The sequence below is a fragment of the Podarcis melisellensis genome (genome assembly GCF_964234715.1).
Source record: "Podarcis melisellensis genome assembly, chromosome: 14".
In the NCBI taxonomy this organism is placed as follows: Eukaryota; Metazoa; Chordata; class Lepidosauria; order Squamata; family Lacertidae; genus Podarcis; species Podarcis melisellensis.
In genome coordinates this window covers 836,749-862,965 of record NC_138546.1, presented here as the reverse complement: position 1 = coordinate 862,965, position 26,217 = coordinate 836,749, and the positions used below count along the sequence as shown (strand labels likewise).

General features: G+C 44.9%; 1 protein-coding gene across 3 annotated transcripts in view; it reads right to left on the bottom strand.

The window, feature by feature from the left end:
• Positions 1-14,813, bottom strand: part of SMURF1 (SMAD specific E3 ubiquitin protein ligase 1) — a 50,439-nt gene extending 35,626 nt beyond the window's left edge. For 2 of the 3 annotated variants that reach the window (XM_081889169.1, XM_081889170.1), the window contains exon 1: positions 14,628-14,813. In XM_081889169.1, the coding sequence (XP_081745295.1) occupies positions 14,628-14,682 (55 nt within the window). In that variant the 5' untranslated portion in view covers positions 14,683-14,813. The remainder of the gene's footprint in view (positions 1-14,627) is intronic. The other variant, XM_081889168.1, reaches the window with a different exon arrangement.
• Between the last annotated feature and the right edge of the window lie 11,404 nt (positions 14,814-26,217).

Genomic DNA, 26,217 nt, shown 5'->3' with positions numbered 1-26,217 from the left:
TTAGTGTATTTTTAATCTTTTGTTGGAAAACGCCCAGAGTGGCTGGGGAAACCCAGCCAGATGGGCTGGATAAAATAATAATAATAATAATAATAATAATAATAATAATAATAATAATAATTACTACTACTACTACGCCCTATACCCATAGATCTCAGGGTGATTCACAACATAAGATCACAATAAAAAAACAGCAAAATACATAATAAAAACAAAAATGACGACAACCCAATAAAGTAGCAAAACCTCTGTGGTTTCATGAGATGCTTGGATGACCAGGTCTACAGTGTCCCATCCCCCAACCCCCACTGGTCATTTGCACTATTCCTATTTGATCTTTGTCCCTTAACAGTGTCTGATTGAACTGCCTATATCATTTTTTTAAAAAAACCTAGACCATGAAATAAGGGCAGAAGTTGTTATGGTCCGATTTGATGATATATTTTTCCAATTTTTATAACCTAATCTATTGTCCCTTTTAATGAAATGAAGCGATCTTTAGAGTGCAATGAAGTTAGGCAGCAAAGAAATGCATCAGAAATACAAACTGAACCCAGACTTCTAAAGTGCTCTCCTCCTGGGCTTCCTCAGAGCACTACTGAGAGGACCTTCCCTGCGGAACAGTTTATTTCACATGCAGCTAGGGATATACTTGTTAATTATTCACTTTCTTCAACTGCCTGAGAGCAACCCCTTTGTTATTCAATAAACCATGTTAGAGTTTAGGGAAAGATCCATGGAATCATTTTTTAAGAGCAAGCTGCTTTAAATGCTTGCACAACAAAGAAGCAAACTCCAAGTATGGAGAATTGTGTCCTTCCTCCCACGAGCACGCATAACTGAGATTCCATGCTGAATTTCACCTGCCAAAAATGTTTTTGCATGTCTAACGCTTCCAGCTTACTGAAAGCTGTAATTCAATGCAATGCTGCACAACCACCCATACAGGCCAATGAAATTAAGGATCGGCATGCACTGCCCAAGGTCACAGACAAAATCTGGGACAGAGTTGAAATCTGATTGCTTCCCAAGTCCTAGTTCTACACTATTACCACATCATTAACTTTGGTCAGCATTTTAAGCCTGACACCAACAAGCACTTTCTACTATATGAAAACGACTGAAGTGAAAATGCCTTCTGAGGTCTACACATTGAATAATCAACAGCTATGCAGTTCAAGAAACTCTTTAACCTTCCAATTTCCCCCCTATATCAATTTCAGATATACTTCATATCAGATTCCACAAACTGCAGCAGCTGGGCTAATAGCTTCATTTAGCTGTCCAATATGACCCTATGGTCAGAATGAGGGTAGCTGCAACCATCCAACAGCTTGACACCACACACACACACATCAGTGCATTCCTCCATTGTCTCCCAAGACAGACCGATGCCAGCAGCAGCAGCAGCAGCAATGTGAAATTACACTTCTTTGCATTTTACTCGGCACCTGTAAACCCAGTCCCAATATGGATCCTTGGGGGACTCCACTTTCTACCTCTCTCCACTGGGAGAAACATTGTGAAAGAAAAGACTTCCAAACTGTTATGCTATTAAACTGATTGATCAAAAACAATTCCCAACAGTTGCTCCACAAAGATATAGCACAACTGAAGTGTATTGTTCTTCATCTTGAACAGTGGTTCCGAACTGGTGGTCCGTGGACACAGGGGGTCTGTGGCACCATTAACATAACAAAAACTACCACAAAGAAAATTTCAAAATAGGGGGTCTATGGCTTGGCTTTTGAAAAACAGGGGGGTATGGACAAAACAAAAAAATCCTTCCAGTAGCACCTTAAAGACCAACTAAGTTAGTTCTTGGTATGAGCTTTAGTGTGCATGCACACTTCAGATACCACTGAGTACTTAGCTAATTAAGAGTGAATGTCCAAGTCAGTGGGTGGCAAATGGTTCTACCAATACAACCTGTAACAGGGTTATCCTGCCCATTCAAAAGATATTCTACAAGTTCTATGCTAGAACAAACGGAATATTTCTGTCCTTAAACAATTGTTCTTTACAGTCTGCATTTCAACTATATTTTACAACTTTACACCTAAAGAAACACTATTCCAAGGAGTTTTAAATCTCAGGCAAAATCAACTACACAGATTATAAGGTAGCAGAGTTAACAGCACACACTATTATGAAAGAGGGCTTTTATTCAAACTGAAGCTGTGTCAGTCTATGTGTTGTACTTTTGTTCCTCAAATATGACAGCATTATTTCAACAGCCAAGTTAATGACTTCAAATTTGAATTAATACTCTGTTTACACAGGCCTACACTGACAGACACCAGAGCTGACTGACAAAACACACAGACATATATATGCAGGCATATTATCCAAGCTATAAGAAAGCATACAAAATGTTGGACTGTGTTTGGAACATTCCCAGTGGAAAAGATTTTTGGCTACTACCATAGATAGTTATCCACTAGGATTATAGTCTGCCAATATTCACTTGCTGGTTTTGAACTATTTGATCTATAATATTTGTGCCCATTCTTCTTGCTCACAACCAAACTGAAGATTTAGGACACTCAGGCATAACACAATAGCACTGATAAAATCCCAAGCTTTATCTTGTATCACCATGAAATGTTAAAATATTTAATGCCTTCTCAGCTCATTTATTATGAGAGTTGACAATTCCCTGGCTTGGAGTGCAACCTTAAGCTGCAGGTTGTCATTTTACTCACAGAGACAACTGAAAGAGGCCATTTAAGGCTATTAGGCTACATTCTATAATGAAACCTGGAAAGGCTATAGAGTAATCATTTTAGGAGGGAAGAGCAATGCGTAACGACAAAAAAAAACAGCCCTACCTTGGTTGATAAACACCTTGCGACTCGAACACTTTGGTTCCCAAACACTGCAAACCCAGAAGTGAGTGTTCCGGTTTACGAACGTTCTTTGGAACCCGAACGTCTGACATAGCTTCTGATTGGCTGCAGGAGCTTCCTGCAGCCATTTGGAAGCCGCACCTTGATTCCCAAACGTTTTTTAAGTCAAACAGACTTCCGGAACAGATTCTGTTTGACTTCTGAGGTACGACTGTACTTAGAATTTTCTGGAATCGACTATGTTTAGGAAAGGGCTATTTAAGACATCTAACTGATGGAGATGTAATAGGGATGAACAATGCTTCTTTAAAACACATGTTCATACAATGTCCGACATTGGTAATTTTTGGAGAGAGGGTAATCGAAACAATTACTGTGACTGTACAGAAAAATCTCAAATTTGGAGAGGAAATTCCTTTGGAATTTTATTCCCAATCTAACTAAGGGACAGTATGAATGGGTTTTCCAAGCCCTTACTATGACAAAAAGACTGGTATTGATGAACTTGCATTTATCATCTGAGAACTTCTAAATTCATTCTCATTAAGATAAAAATCAAAATGTTGCTTTCTCTGTAATTTTTTTTTAATTCATTCTCCCTCGTCTCTTCTTTCGCAATCATCTTGGAATAGTTTTCAGATCTGCTCTGGTTTAGTTTGGAAGTGAAGTGCTCCAATTTGATCAGACTTCTACTCAGGAAATGCTTCGGATTCCAGGCTGTTTGGTGAATATCATGGTTTCTCCAGTGGCATACACACACACACACACACACACACACACGTGTCAGGGACCAGGAGCACTGGCAGAGGAAGGAGGGTGCGGTCTGTCCTAGGTGTCATCCCTGAGGGGGGGTGACATCGCCCCCCCTGGACGCTCACCACGGGCAGCACCCCCCCAGGACACTCGCCACTCACCGTGGGCGATTAACCTGCCCTGCAGGCACAGCATGTGCGCCACTCTGGGTGCCGGAGCCGCTAACTCCGCCTCTGACCAGGAGTCTGATTCTTCTTAATCAGGTGGTGGTGGCAAGGACTCCAAACCTGAAGGAGAAGGGCATGTAGAAGTGCTTCTATGCAAGGAAGCTGCAGAACCAGCACCCCGTGCCTCTAGACAGAGGATGTGGCACTGGCATCCTCTGGCTCTAAGGACTTCACTATAGAAGACCCATGACAACTTGTGCCACCACTTCTGTATCACAGTTAGAAACTACTGGAGGAGGCTGGACCCCTTTACATCAAGCAGCAACTTGCCACATAGGGGTTGCTAACAATCATGCTGCACCAGCTGCTATTGCTATACAAGGGCTCAGTTTCAGCCTGTTCATTGCTGCAGCAACCTCAGAGTTCTGTGTTTCCCAGAGTACAGCCTGAACCTCACCTTTTCTTACATTTCAGTCAAGAATTGCTGCACCACAGAGCAGGACAAACAGAGGAGTAATTCTCTATGGTTAATCTCAATTAAATATATAAACATGATGGCTTGACAAAAGAAACAAACGAACAAAAATCTTCTGTTGACAGCAAAAGTTCAACAACCCAAGAGACTGAAAAGAGACACATTTGATACTATCTTAAGCACGCCTCTGCTAAAGTGGGTAATAATAATTTTGTTTAGTTATTAGCCATAACAGAACAAAAAGCAGAAAAAACATTCTGAGTTGAGCAACAAATTTAGGTCTTAAATTCCTGGCCATTTATGCTAACTAGAGTATGTCTCACTGAGCTCAGTAAATGCACTTAGGACTGCAATAATTTTTTAAAAATGAAGTAGTTCTGGTTTCCATCAACAATCTTTTGCATCAGTTTTCATCCAAATTGATAGCCATTGTTACCAGCTTCAAAACAATCCAAAATCTCCTTCAAACAGTGAATTAGGATTCTGGCTTGTTCTGAAGCTGATTAACTATAGTTTACTGGCTCTGATGACATGGGAAATTGGTTAAATTCCTTCCTGGTTTGACTGCTCACACTGTATCAGACATTGTATCAGACTAGACAATAATAATAATAATAATAATAATAATAATAATAATAATAATAATAATAATAATATCTTTATTGTCATTGCCCCCTCTCAGGGACAACGAAATTACTTGGCTGCTCCATCCACCCAGATATAGCCACCTTGCACAACTACAATACTGAGAAGACCAGGTAGAATTCATTTAAGTCACAGATGTCTACGCAAGATTGGTCTCCACACCTGCCATAAATCAGAGTTGTACATATATGCATCTTCCTAACTATAATAAAGCATATACGTTTATGCTGTAACATGTGGGTTGAAGAACTAAATTATAATTAAAGCCTAGGTGCGACATAAATTTCCTTAAATATTTCAGTCACAAATTGTTATGAATCGGGGATATTATTATAGCGCACTGAACAGATGGCTATTTGTGGTCATCACCAAGCACTACCTAGGCACATGCAGTTTAGGCTTTTTCACAGATCTTCCTGGACTCCATCATTCCATGAACACATATGAAAGACCAGAGCCACATTCTCATTTTGACAGCTATAAAGCCACAGGCATCACTTGAACCTATCTAGAACTAGAGAAAGGGACAAATAGCTCATGGCCTCAGATGAGGGTGCATATTCCCATGTACCACCAAAAGACTCACGCAGACCCTTTGGTAGAGCCCATACAAATCTGTCTCATGGGCTTCCCAATTTCAGGACTGATAAACTGTCTCTCTTAAAACTTTGCAAATCACTCTTGGGTAGATACTTTCATTGACCACTAAAAGAAAAGAAGTATACATACTCATCAGTCATCTAAAGTTAATCTCTATCTTGGCTAATGTAAGAACTATCATACAGTATTTTTCTTTACTTCTGCTCTTTATCTTTCAAAGGATGAATCCATGAGTTAGTGCTATAGGTACATTCAGAAAACTGCTGAGATTTGCATTTTCAGAGAGAGAATGGGCACAGCTTATTTGTCATGGGGCTTTGAGGCAATTTGGGATAAGTTAGATTGCAAACGTACACACACTCATTTGGGAATAAGTCCCACTGAATGCGCTGGGACTTAGCTCCATATAGACATGGACTGCATTGTCAGTCAGTCTGCAAAGAGCTTCCTGAATTACCATATTAAGGACTATCAGACAGGTTTCCCACTTGCTGTCAAAGCTTTTTCAGCCCGAAGTCCACATTCTTCCAAGGCCAACTTTCTGGGAGACAAATGCCAGTGGTAGGCAAGGCCAGAGAAGTGGGAAGAGCAATAGATGAAACTCTTACCTAACCTGCAGTCATTCAAAAGCCAGAGTTTGTACACACACCCTTCTTCACTCATGCAAGCAATATCCTACATTCCAGTCAGGGAAAAACACTCAGAGAAGGCATGGAGCAGGGCTGGTGAAGGGTGGGGCCTTGGGACAGAGTCCCAGGGAGCTACATTTGGCCCCCAGGTCTGAGGTTCCCTACCTGTGTTTTATAATACTTTTCACCAGTCATTTCTCCCCCATCCTAACATTTTGCTATGAGTTATTTGAAACTTAAGAGGTAGTCCATTTAATAAAACAAATTACACTGTTCCTGTATGCAGTTGTACATGGGTGCCAGTATCTCTCTGCTATAGCCTATACACTAAATAATTTCCCCTTAAATAATTCCACTTATTGCAGGAGTATTACCATTTCTCTTTGTCACTTAATATAGGTTTTACTTCTATTTGATATTATCTAATTTGAATGACATCATTACCAGAGAATACAAAAACACAAGCAACATCACACTAGTCCTGAGAATTCACAGATCAGGTTCTACAATAATATAGTCTTGGAATATCATTCATCATGGCATTTTGCAACAAATTTGAGACCAAGAATAGTGAAAGATTATCACATCAAAGTTACAGGAACCTTCATAGCTTTAGTACAACAAGTTCTCCATCTGAACTGCAAGACAACAGCCAGAAAAAGGTATTTCTAGTTCATGGCACAAGATGCTACAGGCACGCCTGATCCAGAGAGAATTCCTTTCAGCTGCAACCGAGGTGAACACAGCTGTTACCACCACACCCTTTGTGTATTATTTCAGTATCTGTAACAATAATGGATTTGTTTATGCACATTACAAATAAGTGCATAAATCAATCTGCATTAGTTAATCTAGCAGTTGGGATCCAACATGGTTATTTTTATGTGCAGTGGGTTCTGAACAATAGATTCCTATGCCTTATCACAAACTACACTTTCAAAAGTGGTTTCCTATGTGACCTGGAGAAAGAGGCTGCTGTTTGAGAAACATAAACCCTTAGTTAATGCCCCATCCGAACACATGAATTTGTGCCGTAGCATTTTGGATCCCAACCAGTATCTTACAAAACGGAAAGCTTTCTCTTAATGCCACTCGGTCAGCTATGAATCAAACAGCCTGAAGGATTTGTGTCTGCTGCACTTGCTTTGCCCTTGACATAAGCCAACATACCGTAAATTCTGGCCTCTAACGCGATTAAACATTAGTGGGCAAAGGTAACACAGAACTATTCTACTCTATAGAGTTCAACAGATTCTCAAACAAAGTCACTAACCATCTGATCCAGGTATTACTCCTGTATTACTCCTATCAGTATTCTCTTATACAGAGAACACAAATACAGCATGTGGTATTTAAAACATTTCCTTATTAGTTCCGCATGTGGGAAATTACTGTACTTTCTTCCTTGTTTCCATATAATACTATCAAGTGTTTTGTTACTCAAAGCTAAGATACTATGCTCATTAACTTTGGAAACAAAGTTAATGAACATAGTAGATAGCATTTATAGCATTTATTACTGTAGTAATAGCATTTATTACTGTATATAATAATTTGTTTTTAGACATTTCAACACATAAAAGTAGTACACTTCCACATTTCCTATCAAAGGAATAAAGTAACATTTTAGGCAACTACCATCCAAATACTAGTAATATACACAGCAAGGCTGTGCCCTCTTACTCTACCAGTCAGTAAGCCACCTGAGGGAAGGGAACGGAATTCTGCAAGTTTAAGCAAAGCTATTTCCACTGTGCATATGTAATTAAGAAATAAAATGATTTGGTGAAGTCAAAACTTATCTGTTCAGAATGTTTTTCAGTTTTAGCAAAATACACTAACTACAGTGTGTCTACACATAACGAAAAGGCGAAAAACAAATATATCTCCCAGACCTATTTCCTTGTACCACCTTATTGTAATGACCTTGTCCATACATCAATGATCCTGATTTCTTGCTACTTTCTATCAGAATGATCCGTTATGTTTACTGTTTGTATGTTTATAAAAGAAGAAGTATATTTTTTAAAGAAAGAAATTTATTATGCATGTAACATTTTAGATAAGATGAATAGCCTGTTGTCACTGTGTTGTTACTGAAAAAGACACACAAAGTTGTCTGGGCCAATCAATGTTAGTGTCATTGATCAGTGAATTAACTTTTCAGCATTGGCTTTACTCATCAAAAGTAAACAGTGGATAGCACACAGGCCACAGCCCTTTCTTTAAATAAAAAAGCTGCCCTTGATTACCTTTTTAAAAAATGATAAGAGCTATTTTTCTGCACAAGAAAAGCAGACAATTTCTACAAGTTCAAACATACTAGGAAGGAATTGTGTTTTTGTTTGTTTGGATAATTAATGAATACTTCAGATGCTTCTAATTATCCAAACACCCCACCCTCTCTCTCAATACAGGTTATAATCTTTGAGAAACACAGAATTGCCAATCTAGTTATTTTTATTCCTCCTTTCCATTTGATTACTTAGGGCAGATCTACATAGTTTACCCTTCATGACTCGTATCTTCTCATGTCAACACAGTATACATTACTGAGAGGAACACAAACACACATACATACATACGCCCTAATAATGCTTAAATCTTATCTACTGAAAGAGAAAATATGTAAGCGGGGGGAAAGATATATAAGCCAATGATTTCTTGGCATGCATAATAGGAACAAAAAATACAGGGTGGCAAGGAGAGAATCACCTTTAATTTGCAATGTGATATTTCAATCTCTGTATCTTCATCATAAAAAAAAATTGCACATTGATTTAGTTTAATGCATATCCAGATGGTTCATCTCCAGTTAAGCTATGAAATTAGTCATAGGGGCAATACTATATTTAACACTTTGCTTTAACAGTCAGATCACAGAATTCCACAGAAGACATCAACCATGAGTATCTGAATAAATGTTGGAAATTTGCTTCTACTGTAATCAAAAGGGAGCAACAGCTATTTTAAACCATTCTGCAGCATGCTAAACACTTAAGTTGTAGCATATTATACCATGACAATGTTTTGTTTTATAAAAGTTTAAAGTGTTGGATTTGCTTTACCAAGACTGAGAAGCCTGAAAGTCTCAATAAATTATTGCTGCTGCGTTTACACAAGCCATAGAATTCTATTAACCACAGTCTCTCCAATCACATCTGCATAATTATGGTGACAGAGAAGACTACCACTGAAAGCAAAGACACAAGTATCAGCACACAACTGGTTTCATAAAAAAACTTAAGCACCTTTCAAAAGAAAAGTGTCCTAGATCTCAGTGAGCAAAACCCAACGTGAAAGGCAGTGCTTGTAAAGATTCATTCATTAACATACTTCAATAAGGAAATGCTTTGAAAATATTTAAAAATCCAGGCGTCAACCCCACTGTAGTCATATTAATTTATAAGCAACTAGTTGGGCCCTTAAGTGGAATTAGGAGCAGCAATAGCTGAGGTGGAGCATATGCTTTGCACGAAGATCCCAAATTCAGTCTCTGGCACCTCCAGTTGACAAGGGGTGGGGAACTATTTTCAGCCCAAGGGTCTCATTCTCTCATGGGGAACCTTCACAGGACCACATATCAGTGGTGTCCACGTCTGAAGACAAAAGTGGGTGAAAGCAATGGATGCACCTCTTTCCTCTATACAACAAGCAACATCACAGTTCTAGGATACACTCTAGCCTGGCAAAAGCACCTGAGGAGTGCTTAGGAGGGATGAGGCCTGGAGAGGGGACCTGGCTCAGAAAGAATGCTGAGGGCCAGAAAGCCAAAGGGTCTGAGATTCTTCACCACTTGGCTAAAGGGGTTTCTTGTGGTGGAACACCACCTCCTAACCTACCCTGCCAGGCTATGAGACACACTTCCTTGCATTCTGGCTGAGATCCTAGAACGCCATGGCTTGTTAAGTATGCAGTACTCAGTAAGTAGTCCAATGGTCCAAATGTTTTGGCAACGTCAAATTTTCATGTGAGTGATATCACCAATTTCAAGCGTAAGCACATGTAAATACTCATATTGTGACCCTTGACTCCTGCTTTCCCTTGCTAGATTCACTTTGACTGTAAGCTCCTTATGGCACAACCCTCTCTGTCTACGTGAGTCTGCATACTATACCCAATATTTATAATACCCACAATTCTATTTTTTTAAAAAAACTTCAGCTTTACTGTTTGTGTACATTATGGGCAAGATCCAATTGTTGCAGCCCAGAAGCAAAAATAGCCATTCTGCTACTTAGAACCCCATTCTTAACACAGTGCAACAGTCAAATTCAATGGGTAGCCTGGGCCAGTAGAAGTGATGCAGAAGTGATGAATCATATACCAGTACTTTTTTGCCCTGTTCTGCTACTTCTGCAACAATGCTACTTCTCTCACTTCATACACTAACATTACATTGGCTCTCACCCAAAGTGTTTTGTATAATCACAACTCTTATTTGACTTCAGAATGCAATCCTAAATACGATATCTAAGAGACTGTAAAACAGAAAAAAGCCATATAACAGCAGGACAGGAAGTAGAGAAAAGCAAAGGATACATGAGAACATAATGACTTCTACGTATTTTGAAAGTTTTTATCATTTTCTCTCCCTTCGGAGAAGCAATTTTCATTTGCAATATGGTTTTACTTTTGAAAAAGAATGTGTTAAAAGATTATTAGATAATTGAGACAAAGAAAAGTCACAAAGCAAATAGTATGTCACATATTTGTGCAATCATTATCTGAGCTATAAAAATGAATAAAAATGTTAACATGTAGTTCACTAAAAGAAAGCAAAACAGGCAAAAAATACAATAAATCACTGCCAGATACTGAACAATTTTCTTCAAAATGTACACTGGTGTTACCATTGCAGCTACCACTGCTGCTGCCACCATGGGAGAGAGGTAGTAGGGTACTGGGAGGGCTAGGGAGGCCACAAGAAATCACACCCCGAGCCTACCGGGCCCAGGCTAGCATGAAAAGAGCAGGCCCTGGGGCCTGGGGGGAACCATGCACCAGAGACCACTCCAGAAAAAACAAACGCAGCGGAGGACCTCCCCTACTGGATGATTACTACTACTACTACTACTACTACTACAATGTATATTGGCACATAGGAAGATTAATTTTCTGACAGGAGTGGATTCACTACTAGGCAGAACACACAAATAAGGAGAAGCTGATTTCTGAACTACCGGTACATTTGGCAAGACTCTCTAGGATACAGGGCTTGGAGGCAGGCAATTCCCCACAGGAACAATCTATCAAGGCCGTTGCCAGTCATCTTTTGATAGGTTCAGTAGACACTCTCTTGGGGAATTTTAAGTTTTGTTGGAAAGGGGGGGGGAGGTGACAGACAGGAAGTTGAACACTGTCTGGATTCCAATGGCTAGTTCACGCATTTCACATATGTGTATTACATCTGTGCAGAAAACTGCATGAACTCTGAAAACTACAGAGGACACACACCCTGCCATGGTTACATGCAGCATTTATTTATTAATAAGTAATTACATAAAAGCATTTCACATACGTTGTCAGTAATCCTTGCAATAATTCTTTAAGGTATTGTCAGTGTTATCATTTCTATATTGCAGAAACAAACAGAACAACTGAAAGAGAGTAGTTTGCCTACAGTGAGCAAAGATGAAGAATTTGAGGTCCTCCAGTAGGGATGTCAAAAAAAAAGGAAACAGGAGCGGAAATTGCCAATGGCCACTTATTCATCCCACGTCTGGAACAGAAATCAAACCAGCGAACACGATCAGTATTCACTGCTGTTGCTGGGTTGAGTCTGCAAATGCTACATAATTGATTACTTCCTCTCCCCCTCCCCAATTTGCATTGTTTCTTTTGCATTGAAAGAACCAAATAACAGTGAGATTAACTACATAAATTAAATAAGCTACATAATTTCATCACAACAGACACTGGGTTTTGGGAGACTCAGATGAACTGCAGCGAAACAGAAGCAGTGGTACAAGCACCAAATGCAGCGAAGAATGGAAAACAATGCCTTCTTACATCCCATCTATCCTCCAGGCGATATTCCACCCCATCAGCCCCAGCAAGAATGAGCAATGGTTAGGAATTGTAGGAGTTATAGTACACTCTGTGAGATCAACAGGTTCCCATGCCTGACCTAATGCCACATAGGAAATTCATAGATGAATAAATATATTAACCAGAGACCTGGTTCACAGTTCTTAGTCACTGTATACCAGCTCTCAAAATAGCCACAGCAGACAAAGTTTCAACTGGAGATTACAACATATTGAAGAAAATACACAAGTTCAACACAGATACAGTAGCCTTATAGAAAAGGTGTGGGCATAGTGGCTCTAATGGTTAGAACTCAGAGCTCGACACAAAGGCTGTCTTTGAGGAACACTAGAGTAAAAAAATCAAATTATGCAATGCAACAAGTGCGAAACAAAAAACGGAACAAGAGTTGCTGTTAAGACAAGATAGGTTTTTTTTAAAAAAAATGTATACCGCCATATAACCACAGGTCTCAGGACAGTTCACAAGATTAACAACAAGAAAACAAATGAAAGGGAAGGAATTTCTAACTTTCACCTGTATCTTATTCAAACCATGGAATTTCTGTTTCAGTAAATAACTTCTTAATATTTAGACCTTTTTCTCCACCAGATATTTCTATTTTGAAATACATACTTGCCTCCCAGTGTTAGAAACTGGGATAGAAAAGCCCTGGGTTGTGGGTGCCAAAACAGAATGTCTAGTTGCCATTTGGAGGGGTCAGTAACACATTTTATTTATTAGCATGACTAATACGCAATTCACATAAGTGACATTGTTAATATCACATTTTAACAGAAATTGTTAATACATCTTTAATTTGGTGTTTGCAATAAAAATATTGGTACCATACTTGGATTTTCAAAATACTCTACTCTTTACTGTTACACTCCTTAACATATTGTCTATCCTTAACATATACATCGAGACTTCAAAGCACATACATTTCCTGAATCCTTGAGTGTCAACCAGGCACAAAAAATGGCACCCAGACTTTTTGAGGTGCTCACAAATGGAGAAACTTTAGGTGCGAAATGCACCTGGCGACCTGCTGATTTTGAACCCTGTTGCCTCCTCATGATATGAGAAGCAGCTCTCAGTAGGAAAACCCAAAGCTGCAATCCCTTGCAAATACAGCTTGCAAATCCACATTAAGAATCACTTTAACTATTTTAAGCAACACAATTCTTGAGGTGCCCATCCCAACATGTCTTTAATGAAACCCAACCTTCCCTTCAGGCCCCCCAAAAGTCTGGCTGGCCAAATCCAATTTTCAAAAGGAGACTCTCTTTGGTGTCTGCACGTAATAGCTGGGTATAAATTGATTCTGTCAGACACTAAGAAAACAGAAGCATTCTGAAATAAGGAACTGCAGCTACATCCAACACTGCTATGCAATAACCTTTCGAAAGAGGAATGGCTTCCAAAGCACTCCAGTTCTACAGAATCCCAAGAAAAAAGCACCTAATCCTTAATATGCCTTATTGACTCAACAGAAACCAAAACAAGTTTACCTGCTTCCTATAAACTGCAAGAGGTTTAGGCTAGAATTCTGCCTTTCCCCCTAAGAGTCAACCTGCAAAGCTCCAATGGGGAGAACCGTGAAGGAATGAAGTGGAGAAGAGGGAAGGAAGCACAGCAAACCCAGCTTAGTTGAGCTTTCTTGCAGGGCTGGGATGCCCATCTGTAGTGTACAGTCCCATATCCTGTACTCACAGTGGGCAAGCAGACGTCGGTGGACAGCCCAGAAGCAGGACCTGTGCATAACAGCACTTGTCAGTCCCAGCAAGGGGCATTCGGCATCCATACCCAAAATGGAGGGGGGGGGAGAGGAATGGAGAAGAATCAAGAGTCCCCCTGTGTGCACACCCCTTTTCTTCTTCCCAAAATAAAATTAGGGGCGATGGGAGAGAAACAAGAGAAGGACGGAGCAATCCCTAACCTACTTACTATTATAAGGTGTGTGTGTGTTCTTTGTCGCTCCTGTTTTGGTGCTGTAAGCCGCCTTGTGTACAGTAGAGGGGACGTATAGGAATTAGAAGTGAAAAATGGAAAAGTGAAAGATGGGGGGTGGGGGGAGAGAGATAATGGCCATCACTGCCATGTGAACATTCAATCCAAACCTATTTCCCCATGACATATTGGATACCATTAGTGTACTTAAGCGTTTGGGTCTTTTTGGCAATGGGCTCTGGCTCTTCTCAATCCCAGCACAAAACAAGTTCGAGAGAGGATTTCCAGGTGGTGGCAGAGCAGCCCGGAGCCGCCACAAAAAGGCTGCTGCTCTGAAAAGAGCCCGAGGCTCCCCGCTCTCTGGAGTCTCGCCTTCTTCCCCCGGCCTCGCATTGCAGGGCTTCTCCCCTTGCCCGCCCGAGAGAAGCGGGGGGCTGACCCGCAGCGGGGCGGGATGGCGGCGTCTCCCAGGCCGGAGGAGGAGGACGAGGAGCGCCTCCGCCCGCCCGCCGCCTTCCCTCCTTACCTGTGAGGCGAACTTTGATGCTGGATCCGGCCCTCCGGCTCCCCGCGTTCGACATGGCTCCCCTCAGGCGGGCGCCGGGCCCACCGGCCCAAAGGCGAGAGGCCGGGTCAGCCGACGGACCCCGCCGCCGCCGCCATCGCGGGCCTCCTCTCGCCCTCGCGGGTCTCGCCGGCGGCCTCCCTTCCCTGCTTCTCCTCAGGCGGCGGCGCCGCCTCACCGAGCTCGACGCCCGCCGCCCCCCCTCCCGCCGCCGGACGCGAACGGCGACTGCGCGAGCTCGCGCCGCCTCAGAGCGGCGGCTGAGGCTCAGGCTGAGGAGGCTGGTGGTGCTGCTGCGCAGGCGCGCTCCCCAGCCCCGGCCCCACCCCTCCCTAGCCGCTTCTTTTAGCGCGCCTGCGCACACGCGCCCGCACTCGGCCTGCCTGCCTGCCTGCCTGCCTGCCTGGTCCCAGGGCCAACCAGCTCGCGGCTCCTTTTCCCGTCGTGCGTCGGGAGGGAAACAGACGCCGCGCCGCTTGGCGTGACGTGCGCGACGGTTCGCCTTCGGCGGCCATCTTGGGGAGGTCTGGGGCGTCCAGGTTCGGGCAGCGGAATGCCACGCTTCGAACAGATATATATATATAGTATTATTTCTATGTATTCTTTCTATAGTATTCTTTCTATATAGTATTCTTTCTATGTCGTCGTGTTAGTTACCTGTCTATTCCACCTTTCCTCCAAGCAGCTCAGGGTGCCGCCGCACACGGTTCCCCTGCAGCTCTCCATTTCACAACAGCCCTGCGAGGTAGGCTAGGCTGAGAGACAGTGAGTGGCCCAAGCTCTCCCGGGATAGTTAATCAGGATTTGAACCCTGAACTCTCCGACGGCCGAGTCCAGCACTCTAACCCCTGCGCCACCACAGGCCGATGGAAGGGGCGTTGCAGCAACTCCCATATCTTCACTGGAAGCTTCTGTGTGTGACTTGGTGGACCCCTAACCCTAACCCCTAAGGCGCCCTTTTTAAATTGCACGTTTGCAGTGATTTGTGCTCATTATGTTATTGGGGCAGTCATACCTGATGCCACTTTCAACACTTTCAACACAATTCAAAGTGTTGGTGTTGACCTTGAAAGCCCTAAACAGCCTCGGCTCTGTATACCTGAAGGAGCGTCTCCACCCCCATCGTTCTGCCCGGACACTGAGGTCCAGCGCCGAGGGCCTTCTGGTGGTTCCCTCATTGCGAGAAGTGAGGTTACAGGGAACCAGGCAGAGGGCCTTCTCGGTAGTGGCACCCGCCCTGTGGAACACCCTCCCATCAGATGTCAAAGAGATAAACAACTACCTGACTTTCAGAAGACATCTTAAGGCACCCTGTTCAGGGAAGTTTTTAATGTATGACATATTAGTGTATTTTTGGTCTTTGTGGAAGCCACCCAGAATGGCTGGGGAGCCCCAGCCAGATGGGCAGGGTACAAATAATAAATTATTATTATTATTATTATTATTACTTGTTTGCAGCTGCATTTTTATTTATTTATATTATTATTATTATTATTATTATTATTATTATGAGAGGTCACAGTGCTTCATTTCCACCATGCAACTTTCTGCTGGAATCCCACAAGTTTTTATACCACAAAAATTCCACTTTATTTTTCTCCCGTTCTGCTACAGTCCCTTTGGACAACAATCAGTTGGACAGCAGAACAAACGAACTGGCTAAACCCGTCGCTACATGTTGCAGAATACACCCACACCAATCTGGAGGGGCCCTGTGTAGTTTGTGTTGTTGCTAAAGACTTACAAAGCACCTAAAATGTTGTAAGTTCTGTCTGACAGCCGCTGCCCATAGGCTTCCGATCTAAAAGACATGATATAAAAGGAAAACGGGTTGGGGAGGGAAGAGGGGGGAACAAACATTGTCTTTCACTGTTCAGCAGAAGGGACCAGGCAGACCTCCGCCATTTCACAATGTTCTGCCCTGGAGGCAAAGGATGGGCAGCTCGCCCCCATGGCCCAGGGTCACTTGGCAGAGGGCAACGTGTGCATCTCCTCAGCTCCTGGGCTTTAAAGTCTTGTAAATGACCCTCTGAGGGCCGCGTGGCCTGAAAAGTGGGGCAAATGAATATTAAAATACCGGTATACACAGGGCAGGGCAAGGCAAGACACAAGTCAGCACCCTGAGGGAAGGCAGAGCTCTGAAGTTGCTCCAGCAATGAACAAGCTCCAACTGAGCCCGCAAGTCAGGGTTGAATAACTTTTGTGGCTCCAATGGCCAGATCTTTGTGGAGATAAGAAAATAAGCAGAGCCTGCTGGATCAGCTAGGCCGGCATCCTGTTTTTTACATCAGCCTATGAAAAAGCCCCCAAGCAGGATTTGAACACAAGCCCGCTCCCTCCTGCAGTTTCCAGCAACTGGGATTCAGAAGCATTGCTGTCTCTGACTGTGGAGCCATGGATAGCTCACTCCGTGAATGACAACCACTGCCTCCTGCGGTGGGAGGGAGTTCCACCGTTTGCGCTGCGTGAAGAAGGCCTTCGTTTTGCCAGTCCTGAAGCTTCCAGCATTCAGCTTCATCGGATATTAATGAGTCTGGAGAGAGGGAGGAAAACTTGTCTCCATCCACTTTCTTCATAGCATGTATAACTTTCAAAACTTCTATCTGACTCACCATTTCTCTAAACTCTGTTGTTGTTCTTTAGTCGTTTAGTCGTGTCCGCCTCTTCGTGACCCCCTGGACCAGAGCACGCCAGGCCCTCCTGTCTTCCACTGCCTCCCGCAGTTTGGTCAAACTCATGTTCGCAGCTTCAAGAACACTGTCCAACCATCTCGTCCTCCGTCGTCCCCTTCTCCTTGGGCCCTCCATCTTCCCCAGATCAGGGTCTTTTCCAGGGAGTCTTCTCTTCTCGTGAGGTGGCCAAAGTATTGGAGCCTCAGCTTCAGGATCTGTCCTTCCAGTGAGCACTCAGGGCTGATTTCCTTCAGAACGGAGAGGTTTGATCTTCTTGCAGTCCATGGGACTCTCAAGAGTCTCCTCCAGCACCAGAATTCAAAAGCATCAATTCTTCGGCGATCAGCCTTTTTTATGGTCCAGCTCTCACTTCCATACATCACTACTGGGAAAACCAGAGCTTTTACTATATGGACCTTTGTTGGCAAGGTGATGTCTCTACTTTTTAATATGCTATCTAGGTTTATCATTGCTTCTCTAAACTAAAAACGCCCAAACGCTTCAACCTTTCCTCATACAGGAGTCCCTGCATCCCCTCAATCACTCAGCCTGCTTCTCAGGATCAATTTGACAGGTCATCATTTGACATGACATCATTATGACATCCTGTGATTTCTAAGTGGGCAGCCACCTGTCAAAATCCTTTGCAAAATAAAGCAGAGAAATCATTCTTGGCTCATTCCTCTACTATTTACCACTGGGATAAGTTTACCCCACAAGCAATGGTGGGGGGACGGGGGACAAAAGGGAGAAATGATTATTTTCTTTGCCCTCCCCCTGCTACTGCCACTGCTAGAGGACTGTCTTCATTCTCCGCTGAAACTGCTCGGCTTCCTTTATCATAAACCTGCACTTCGGATATTTCCGCCCTCTTCCCTGCCGCCTTTTCCAAACCGTGAAAAGAATTGAAGGAGAACCATATGCCAGCTCTGGCGCACTGAGCAACTTAACTTCAAAGGCTTTGAAACGAAATTGCAAAATGTGTACACCATTAGGAAAACAAAATGCAGAAAATGAAAACATAAACAAACAAAATATGCCGAAAAAAGGAAGAAAACGAAACCCTGGGGAAACTGTTCAATCGTTTCAAGGTGGCTTTCCCGGAAATGCCACCAGTTCCATGCACAGGGCCGGCCAACCAGGTGAGACTGATGATATCAGGAGGAGGAGGATTTGGGGCCAAGCTCTTTCAGCATCCTGTTCTGAGAGGAGCCAACCAGGTGCCTTTGGGAAACCCCCAAGCAGGATCGGAGCACAAGAGCCCTCTCTCCTCTGGTGGTCTCCAGCAACTGCCACTCAGAAGCATGGTTGCCTCTGACTGTGGAGGCAGAGAAGAGCCATCTTGGCTGGAAGGCCTCAATAGCCCTCTCCTCCTCCATGAATTTGGCCAGTCCTCTTTTAAAGCCACCCACATTGTTTGGCTGTCACTGCCTCTTGTGGGAGCGAGTTCCGTACTTTAATCACCTCCAACAATTCTGTGGAGGAGTCTGCTCCTTTGGGAATTTCTAACTCTGGGGATTTCTCACAGCTGTCCATGGACTGGTGCAGGTCAATTCTGTGTCTAGGGCAGCTGTTTACCAGCTCCATCTGATATGCAGGCTGAGACCCTCCCTATCCGCGGACTGTCTCGCCAGAGTGGTGCATGCTCTGGTTATCTCCCACTTGGACTACCACCATGCGCTCTACGTGGGGCTACCTTTGAAGGTGACCCGGAAACTACAACTAATCCAGAATGCGGCAGCTAGACTGGGGACTGGGAGCGGCCGCCGAGACCATATGAAAGACCTACATTGGCTCCCAATAAGAAGAAGAAGAAGAAGAGTTTGGATTTGATATCCCGCATTTCACTCCCCTTCAGGAGTCTCAAAGCGGCTAACATTCTCCTTTCCCTTCCTCCCCCACAACAAACACTCTGTGAGGTAAGTGGGGCTGAGAGACTTCAAAGAAGTGTGACTAGCCCAAGGTCACCCAGCAGCTGCATGTGGGGGAGCGGAGACTCGAACCCGGTTCCCCAGATTACAAGACTACCGCTCTTAACCACTACACCACACTGGCTCTCCGAGCACAATACGTTTCCGAGCACAATTCAAAGTGTTGGGGCTGACCTTGAAAGCCCTAAATGGCCTCGGCCCAGTAGACCTGAAGGAGCGTCTCCACCCCCATCGCTCAGCCCGGACACTGAGGTCCAGCTTCAAGGGCCTTCTGGCAGTACCCTCCCTGCAAGAAGGGAGGTTACAGGGAACCAGGCAGAGGGCCTTTTCGGTAGTGGCGCCCACCCTGTAGAACGCCCTCCCATCAAGGAAATAAACAACTATCTGACTTTTAGAAGACACCTGAAGGCAGACCTGTTTATGGACGTTTTTAATGTTTGATGTTCTATTGTGCTTTTAATTCTGTTGGGAGCCACCCAGACTGGTTGGGGAAGCCCAGCCAGATGGTCGGGGTATAAATAGGGTAATAAATTGTTGTTGTTGTTGTTCTTAACTGTTGTTCTTAACAGACGCTTCAGGTTACAGACTCTGCTAACCCAGAAATAGTACCTTGGGTTAAGAACTTTGCTTCAGGATGAGAACAGAAATTGCGCAGCAATGGCGTGGCAGCAGTGGGAGGCCCCATTAGCTAAAGTGGTACCTCAGGTTAAGAACAGTTTCAGGTTAAGAACGGACCTCCGGAACGAATTAAGTTCTTAACCCGAGGTACCACTGTCCAGAGTGACACTACCAGTACTTTCTGTTCCATCAGGTTTCTGTTGTGTTTACAATAGCAATGCCATCCTCTAAGACCAAGTACTCCAGGTCTCCCATCTTGTCTTGGTGGCTTCTGACATTAGTAGATAAAGACTTGCGAACAGAGCTTCTCTCTTATTTCCGTCTCTGCTGCTTTGGCCTCTTCAAATGTCTATTCCGCGCCCACGCACTCTCGATGCCTAGTTCTACAGGCAAGAAGGCTTCCTTCGGAAAAGGGGTGGCGAACCTTATCAAGCTGTGGAGCCAGACCGTTATCTCCTCACTCCCCGGTGGGCCAAATTGGACAGGTGCGTACCACTGCCCACCTGGCGCCAAGTGCACTTTGAAGTCAGGGTTCCCAGTGTTTTGGTGGGAGTGGTCAGAGAGGGAGGAGGATCAGGAAGAGATCAGGGAGGTTAGACCCAGAGACAGCCTCCAGGTTTCTGTTACACCCACTACAGGTAGGTACACAGGGGTTACGTTCTTGTGCATAAGCAAAATTGTATAAAGCCAGGATGACCCCTGGAACGGCCCGCCTGACCATCTGTACCTGTCTGAAGGTGGCACTGAGTGGGCCTTGCCCCTGTACAGAAGACAGAGGGCCACCTGAGATCTTGCAGGAGCCCTTGCCCCTTGCAAGACCTTCCCAGACCCTGCCAAGTGTGCAAGGAAGCCTAGGTATGCCTCCGGTTGCATTTGATTATAAACAGTGTTTTGGCCTGTGTTGCTGGGCCTCCCTGAATTGCCACCCTGTGCCCCTGCATTCACAGGTCTTAGTTCTATACTACCTCCCCCATTTAAAATGCTCGTCATTTTTTTCATCTTCATCCCAGCAGGGAGATTTGGGCCAAACTAGCTGTGGGTTAAACCACAGAGCCTAGGGCTTGCTGATCAGAAGGTCGGCGGTTCAAATCCCCGCGATGGGATGAGCTCCCATTGTTCTGTCCCTGCTCCTGCCAACCTAGCAGTTTGAAAGCACATCAAAGTGCAAGTAGATAAATAGGTACCGCTCCGGCGGGATGGTAAACGGCATTTCCGTGTGCTGCTCTGGTTCACCAGAAGCAGCTTAGTCCTGCTGGCCACATGACCCGGAAGCTGTACGCCGGCTCCCTCAGCCAATAAAGTGAGATGAGCGCCGCAACCCCAGAGTCGGCCACAACTGGATCTAATGGTCAGGGGTCCCTTTACCTTTACTAGACCCTCCTCAGCTCCTGACAGTCTCCTTGAGCCCACTGCAATCCATCTAAAAGGTCTTCTGCCGCTTTCCTGATTTTAAGCGCCAACATTCTGGTTCAATCCCAGTCCAAGGGGATTGGACCGTCCCTTTTGCAAAAACCCAGCTTGCCCCAGCACCTAAAAGATCTCTCCTCCAGACACCATCACCACATCTGGGCATTGAAACTGCAGAGCTGTGTCTGTCTGACTAGCCCTCTGCATGGAACTGGTAGCAGTTTCACCAAGAGATAGATAGATACCTTTGAGAGGTCCTAGCTTTCAGCATCCTAACCAGCTCCCTAAATTTGGCTTCCAGGACCTCATTAGGACATTTCCCCATGTCATTGGTGCCACTGACTTACGAATTTCCAGGCTATGTAGACAATGAACAGCATCTGCAACCTTCGTACCTGGCCAGCAATTCGCCCTGCGGTGAATTTACCACTGCATCGTTTAAAAAGTAAAAAAGCTAAAGCCCGAATGAGCTATTTTTAACAATTAAACAACTAACAATATGCTGCCTTTTCATGGCACCAAACTTGCGCTGCCTGAGGCATTGACCTCACTCTGACTAACAGCTGGGCTGGCCCATCTGCGGAGTGCAGTATTGAAAAGATGAAATAAATAATAAGCATTAATTGAACCCATAGTCATATGTTGCTGACCACTGAGGGCGAGGGATTTCTCAGTGGTGCATTATGAAGCTTTCTGGCGGAACGAGGGAGACTTTTTGCAGACAAAGGCATATCCCGCCTCCGCTACTCCACAGAGCAACCATGTTGGGGGCTTTTTGTCCGTGAAACGTGCTTGTGTACATGTTCCGGGCTCATCTCTCCTGTCAACGCTTACTGTCACCACCCTCGACATTCTTGTCGCACCAAATGTCCGTCCGCGCTTTGAATCCTGAGATGGCTTTGATCACGAGGACGTCCCAAGACAGTGTGACAGCCCGGTGGAAGGAACTCAGACGAGATCCCGTACGACACTTGCCAAAAATAGCATCCTTTTAAAGCCGGTTGGGCGATGTGTGTTGTTTTTTAAGCCCAAATGCTATAAATCACACAGAGAGATAATGCCCCCCACAAGATCCCTGCCAGGAGAAAAAGATGGAGAATTGTAAGGGTTTGGCCACAGGCAAGCGAGCATGGCTTACCGTGCCAAAGCCAACGGAGGTCTACACAGACGTAAGACCCATTGAGTTAAACAGTAAGCCTGGGGAGCCTCACTTTACCATCCGTCAAAGCGAAATCTTATTGTCACTGCACAGTGTGGTGTAGTGGTTAGAGCGTCAGAAGAGGCCTGTAGAGACCTGGTTTCCCATCCTCGCGTGGCCGTTAAGTTTCAGCCAGTCACCAACCCTCAACACAATCTCCTACCTCATAGGACTCTTGGGAGAAAAGAGAGAAAGACTGTAATTGTCACCTTGAGCCGCCCGGTGGAAAAGTAAGGTATAAATGAAAACAAATAAAATGTAATATTGTTACATCCATAGCATCCATTTCATAGAATCATAAACTTGGAGGCATCTTGAGGACCATTTAATCCAGGGGTCAGCAACATAAGGCCTGTGGCCCGTGGAGGTCGTTTGACCGGCCCACGACCCGCCCCCGAACTGAGCTGCCCACTCGCTGCGCTAAACCGGCACAGCACGGGGATTCGCTTCTGTGGTGCCAGAAATTGCATCTGGAAATTGCAGGTGCACGCGCTCACACACACACGCGCAATCCAGCCCACAGAGGGATCTCCACAGGACTGATCCAGCCCAGGCAAGATAAACCTTGCCGACCCCTGATCTAATCGAACCCCCTACATTGCAGGAATATGCAGCTGTCCCTTACGGGGATCAAACCTGCAACCTTGGCGTTATCAGCACCATCCTGACCACGCCCCCAAGGATCCTGGAAACTGTAGTTTACTCCTCAGGGAGCTACAATTCCCAGCCCACTTGGGAGATTACAGTTCCGGGATCCTCTGGGGAAACCCATGCGCTTTAAATGTGTGGTGTGGATGAATAAGATTGGGTTCTGCACGGGCCTGACAGAGGACCGCAGTGTACGCTCAACTTGGAGGGAGGAGAGGGAATCGAGAAACAAGGCTTTAAATCCTTGCGGACTTCCTCGCAGGGTTGTTGTAAGGCCCCAACAACCCCTTCCAGAGACACCACCCTGAGCTCTTTGGAGGAAAGGAGACAGAGGTTATAAATAAGAAAGTATGAAGGAAACAGCTGTTTGGCAGTGGAACAGTGGAACTCCACTGCCTTCCAATGGAATCTCCTTCCTTGGAGGTTTTTAAGCAGCGGTCAGACGGTTATCTGTCAGGAATTCCTTAGCAGCGATTCATGAGAGAGCCAGCGTGGTGTAGTGGTTAAGAGCGGTGGACTCGTAATCTGGTGAACTGGGTTCGTTTCCCCGCTCCTCCACCTGCAGCTGCTGGGTGACCTTGGGCCAGTCACACTTCTCTGAAGTCTCTCAGCCCCACTCACCTCACAGAGTGTTTGTTGTGGGGGAGGAAGGGAAAGGAGAATGTTAGCTGCTTTGAGACTCCTTCAGGTAGGGATAAAGCGGGATATCAAATCCAAACACTTCCTGCCTTTCAGGAGGTTTGGCTGGATGACCCTAGCAGTGGCGTAGCGTGGGGGGTGCAGGGGGGCCCGTCCGCACCGGGTGCAACATCTGGGGGTTAGGGTTAGGGGGCGCAAATCCACGGGTGAGGGGGCACAAATTACTTGCCTTGCCCCGGGTGCTGACAACCCACGCTACGCCACTGGACCCTTGGGGTCCCTTGCAACCCTCTTGTTCTGTGGTTCTATGAATCACACACATTTGACCTGCAAGGTCAGTGTCGTGTGGTCTTGCCATTCACAGGGAGGCAGAGAGAGAGAGGAGGCCAGCTGAGGCTGTGAGCACCCAGAGAGAGGGAGAACATGGCAGCATGTAGCAAATAGCATGGCAATTTTTCTACAGGCGCGGAATTGACCTAGTTCCCCGATCCTGTTGATTTATCGAACTGGAAGCCGGAATCAAGATGATGTGCAGTTGGATTATGCGCTGCTCTGGAGAGCACTTCAGTTCATGCCATCAGCTACAGATTTCAGATTAAACCAGTGGGGTTGCCTCCTCCTAAAGGCTTCAGAAGACAATAGCGTTTTTTTGTTTTTACAAAACTTGCATTTCAGGCAAAGTCGTGTGTGTGTGTAAGAGAGAGAGAGGAGAGAGAAATTGACACATCTGATGGGTCTTTGGCTCAGTGGCAGATCACACAGTGCGCAACATTTTCACCCTTGTGACCTCATATCTGGGTCATAGCAATTTCTCCTGTGGACAGCCTGCTCATTATAAAGCTGACTTTGAAACAGGGTCAGAACCGTCTGGTTTTATTATTTGAATAGTGAGTATTTTGTTATTTGAGAGCACAGAAGGCTTGGGCAGCGGTCATGTGCAGAATCGTTTAGGAGCCGGCCCCTGCAACCGAACTCAGGGCTCATCCACACTCCTGGTTGCCCTGTGCCTAGAAATCAGGTGTCCAAGCAGTTTCCTCCTTGTCTCTTGCTTTCTAGGCACAGGTCTGAGTGGTTTTGCCTTTGCCCTACCACCTTCCCACTCTTTAGTGCTGAATCGGAACAAACAGCAATCCACAGAAAATCTTATTGCTGTTTGTTCCAATTCTCTGGGCAGGGAAAATGCTGTTGTTCAATGCCTTCATATGAAGGAACTGAGGGGACATTCATTCAATTTGCAGATGACACCGAGAGGGGTAGCAAATGCCGCAGAAAGCAAATTCGCGATTAAAGATGATCTTAATAGGTTGGGGAATTGGGCCCTAACTAGCAGAATGAACTTCAGCAGGGACAAACGGCAGGTTCTGCACTTAAGCAGAAAGAACCAGCTGCACGAAGAGGAGATGGGGGACCTGGCTTGCCAGTAGTACATGAGAAAAGGACCTCAGTGTGTGGTTTCACAGTGTGTCCACAGTGTGATGTGGCAGCAAAAAAGGCTAATGCTAGTCTAGGCTGCATCAACAGAAGTCTAGTCTGTAGATCAAGTACAACTCTGCCTTGGTCAGACCCCACCTGGAGTCCTGTGTCCAGTTCTAGGTGCCACAGTTTAAGAAGGATGTTGGCAATCTAGAACGTGTGCAGAGGAGGGGCAACCAAGATGATCAAGGGTCTGGAAACCAAGCCTTATGATGAGAGCTTGAAAGAGCTGGGCATGTTTAGCCTGGAAAAGGAGAGTGTGAGAGGAGATATAATAATAATAATAATAATAATAATAATAATAATAATAATAATAATAATAATAATTTATTATTTATACCCCACCCATCTGGCTGGGTTTCCCCAGCCACTCTTTGCAGCTTTCAATAAAATATTAAAATACAATAGTCTATTAAACATTGAAAGCTTCCCTAAACAAGGCTGCCTTCAGGTGTCTTCTAAAAGTCTTATAGTTGTTTCTCTCTTTGACATTTAGAGGGAGGGTGTTCCACAGGGCGGGTGCCACTACCAAGAAGGCCCTCTGACTGGTTCCCTGTAACCTCACTTCTCGCAGGAAGGGAACCCCCAGAAGGCCTTCAGCGCTGAACCTCCGTGTCCGGGCAGAACGATGGGGGTGGAGACGCTCCTTCAGGTATACTGGACTGAGGCCGTTTCGGGCTTTCAAGGTCAGTACCAACACTTTGAATTTTGCTTGGAAACGTATTGGGAGCCATTGTACCTCTTTCAGGACTGGTGTTATACGGTCTCTGCAGCTGCTCCCAGTCACCAGTCTAGCTGCCGCATTCTGGATTAGTTGTAGTTTCTGGGTCACCTTCAAAGATGGCCCCACATAGAGCGCATTGCAGTAGTCCAAGCGGGAGATAACCAGAGCATGCACCATTCTGGCAAGACAGTCTGCAGGCAGGGAGGGTCTCATCCTGCATACCAGATTGAGCTAATAAACA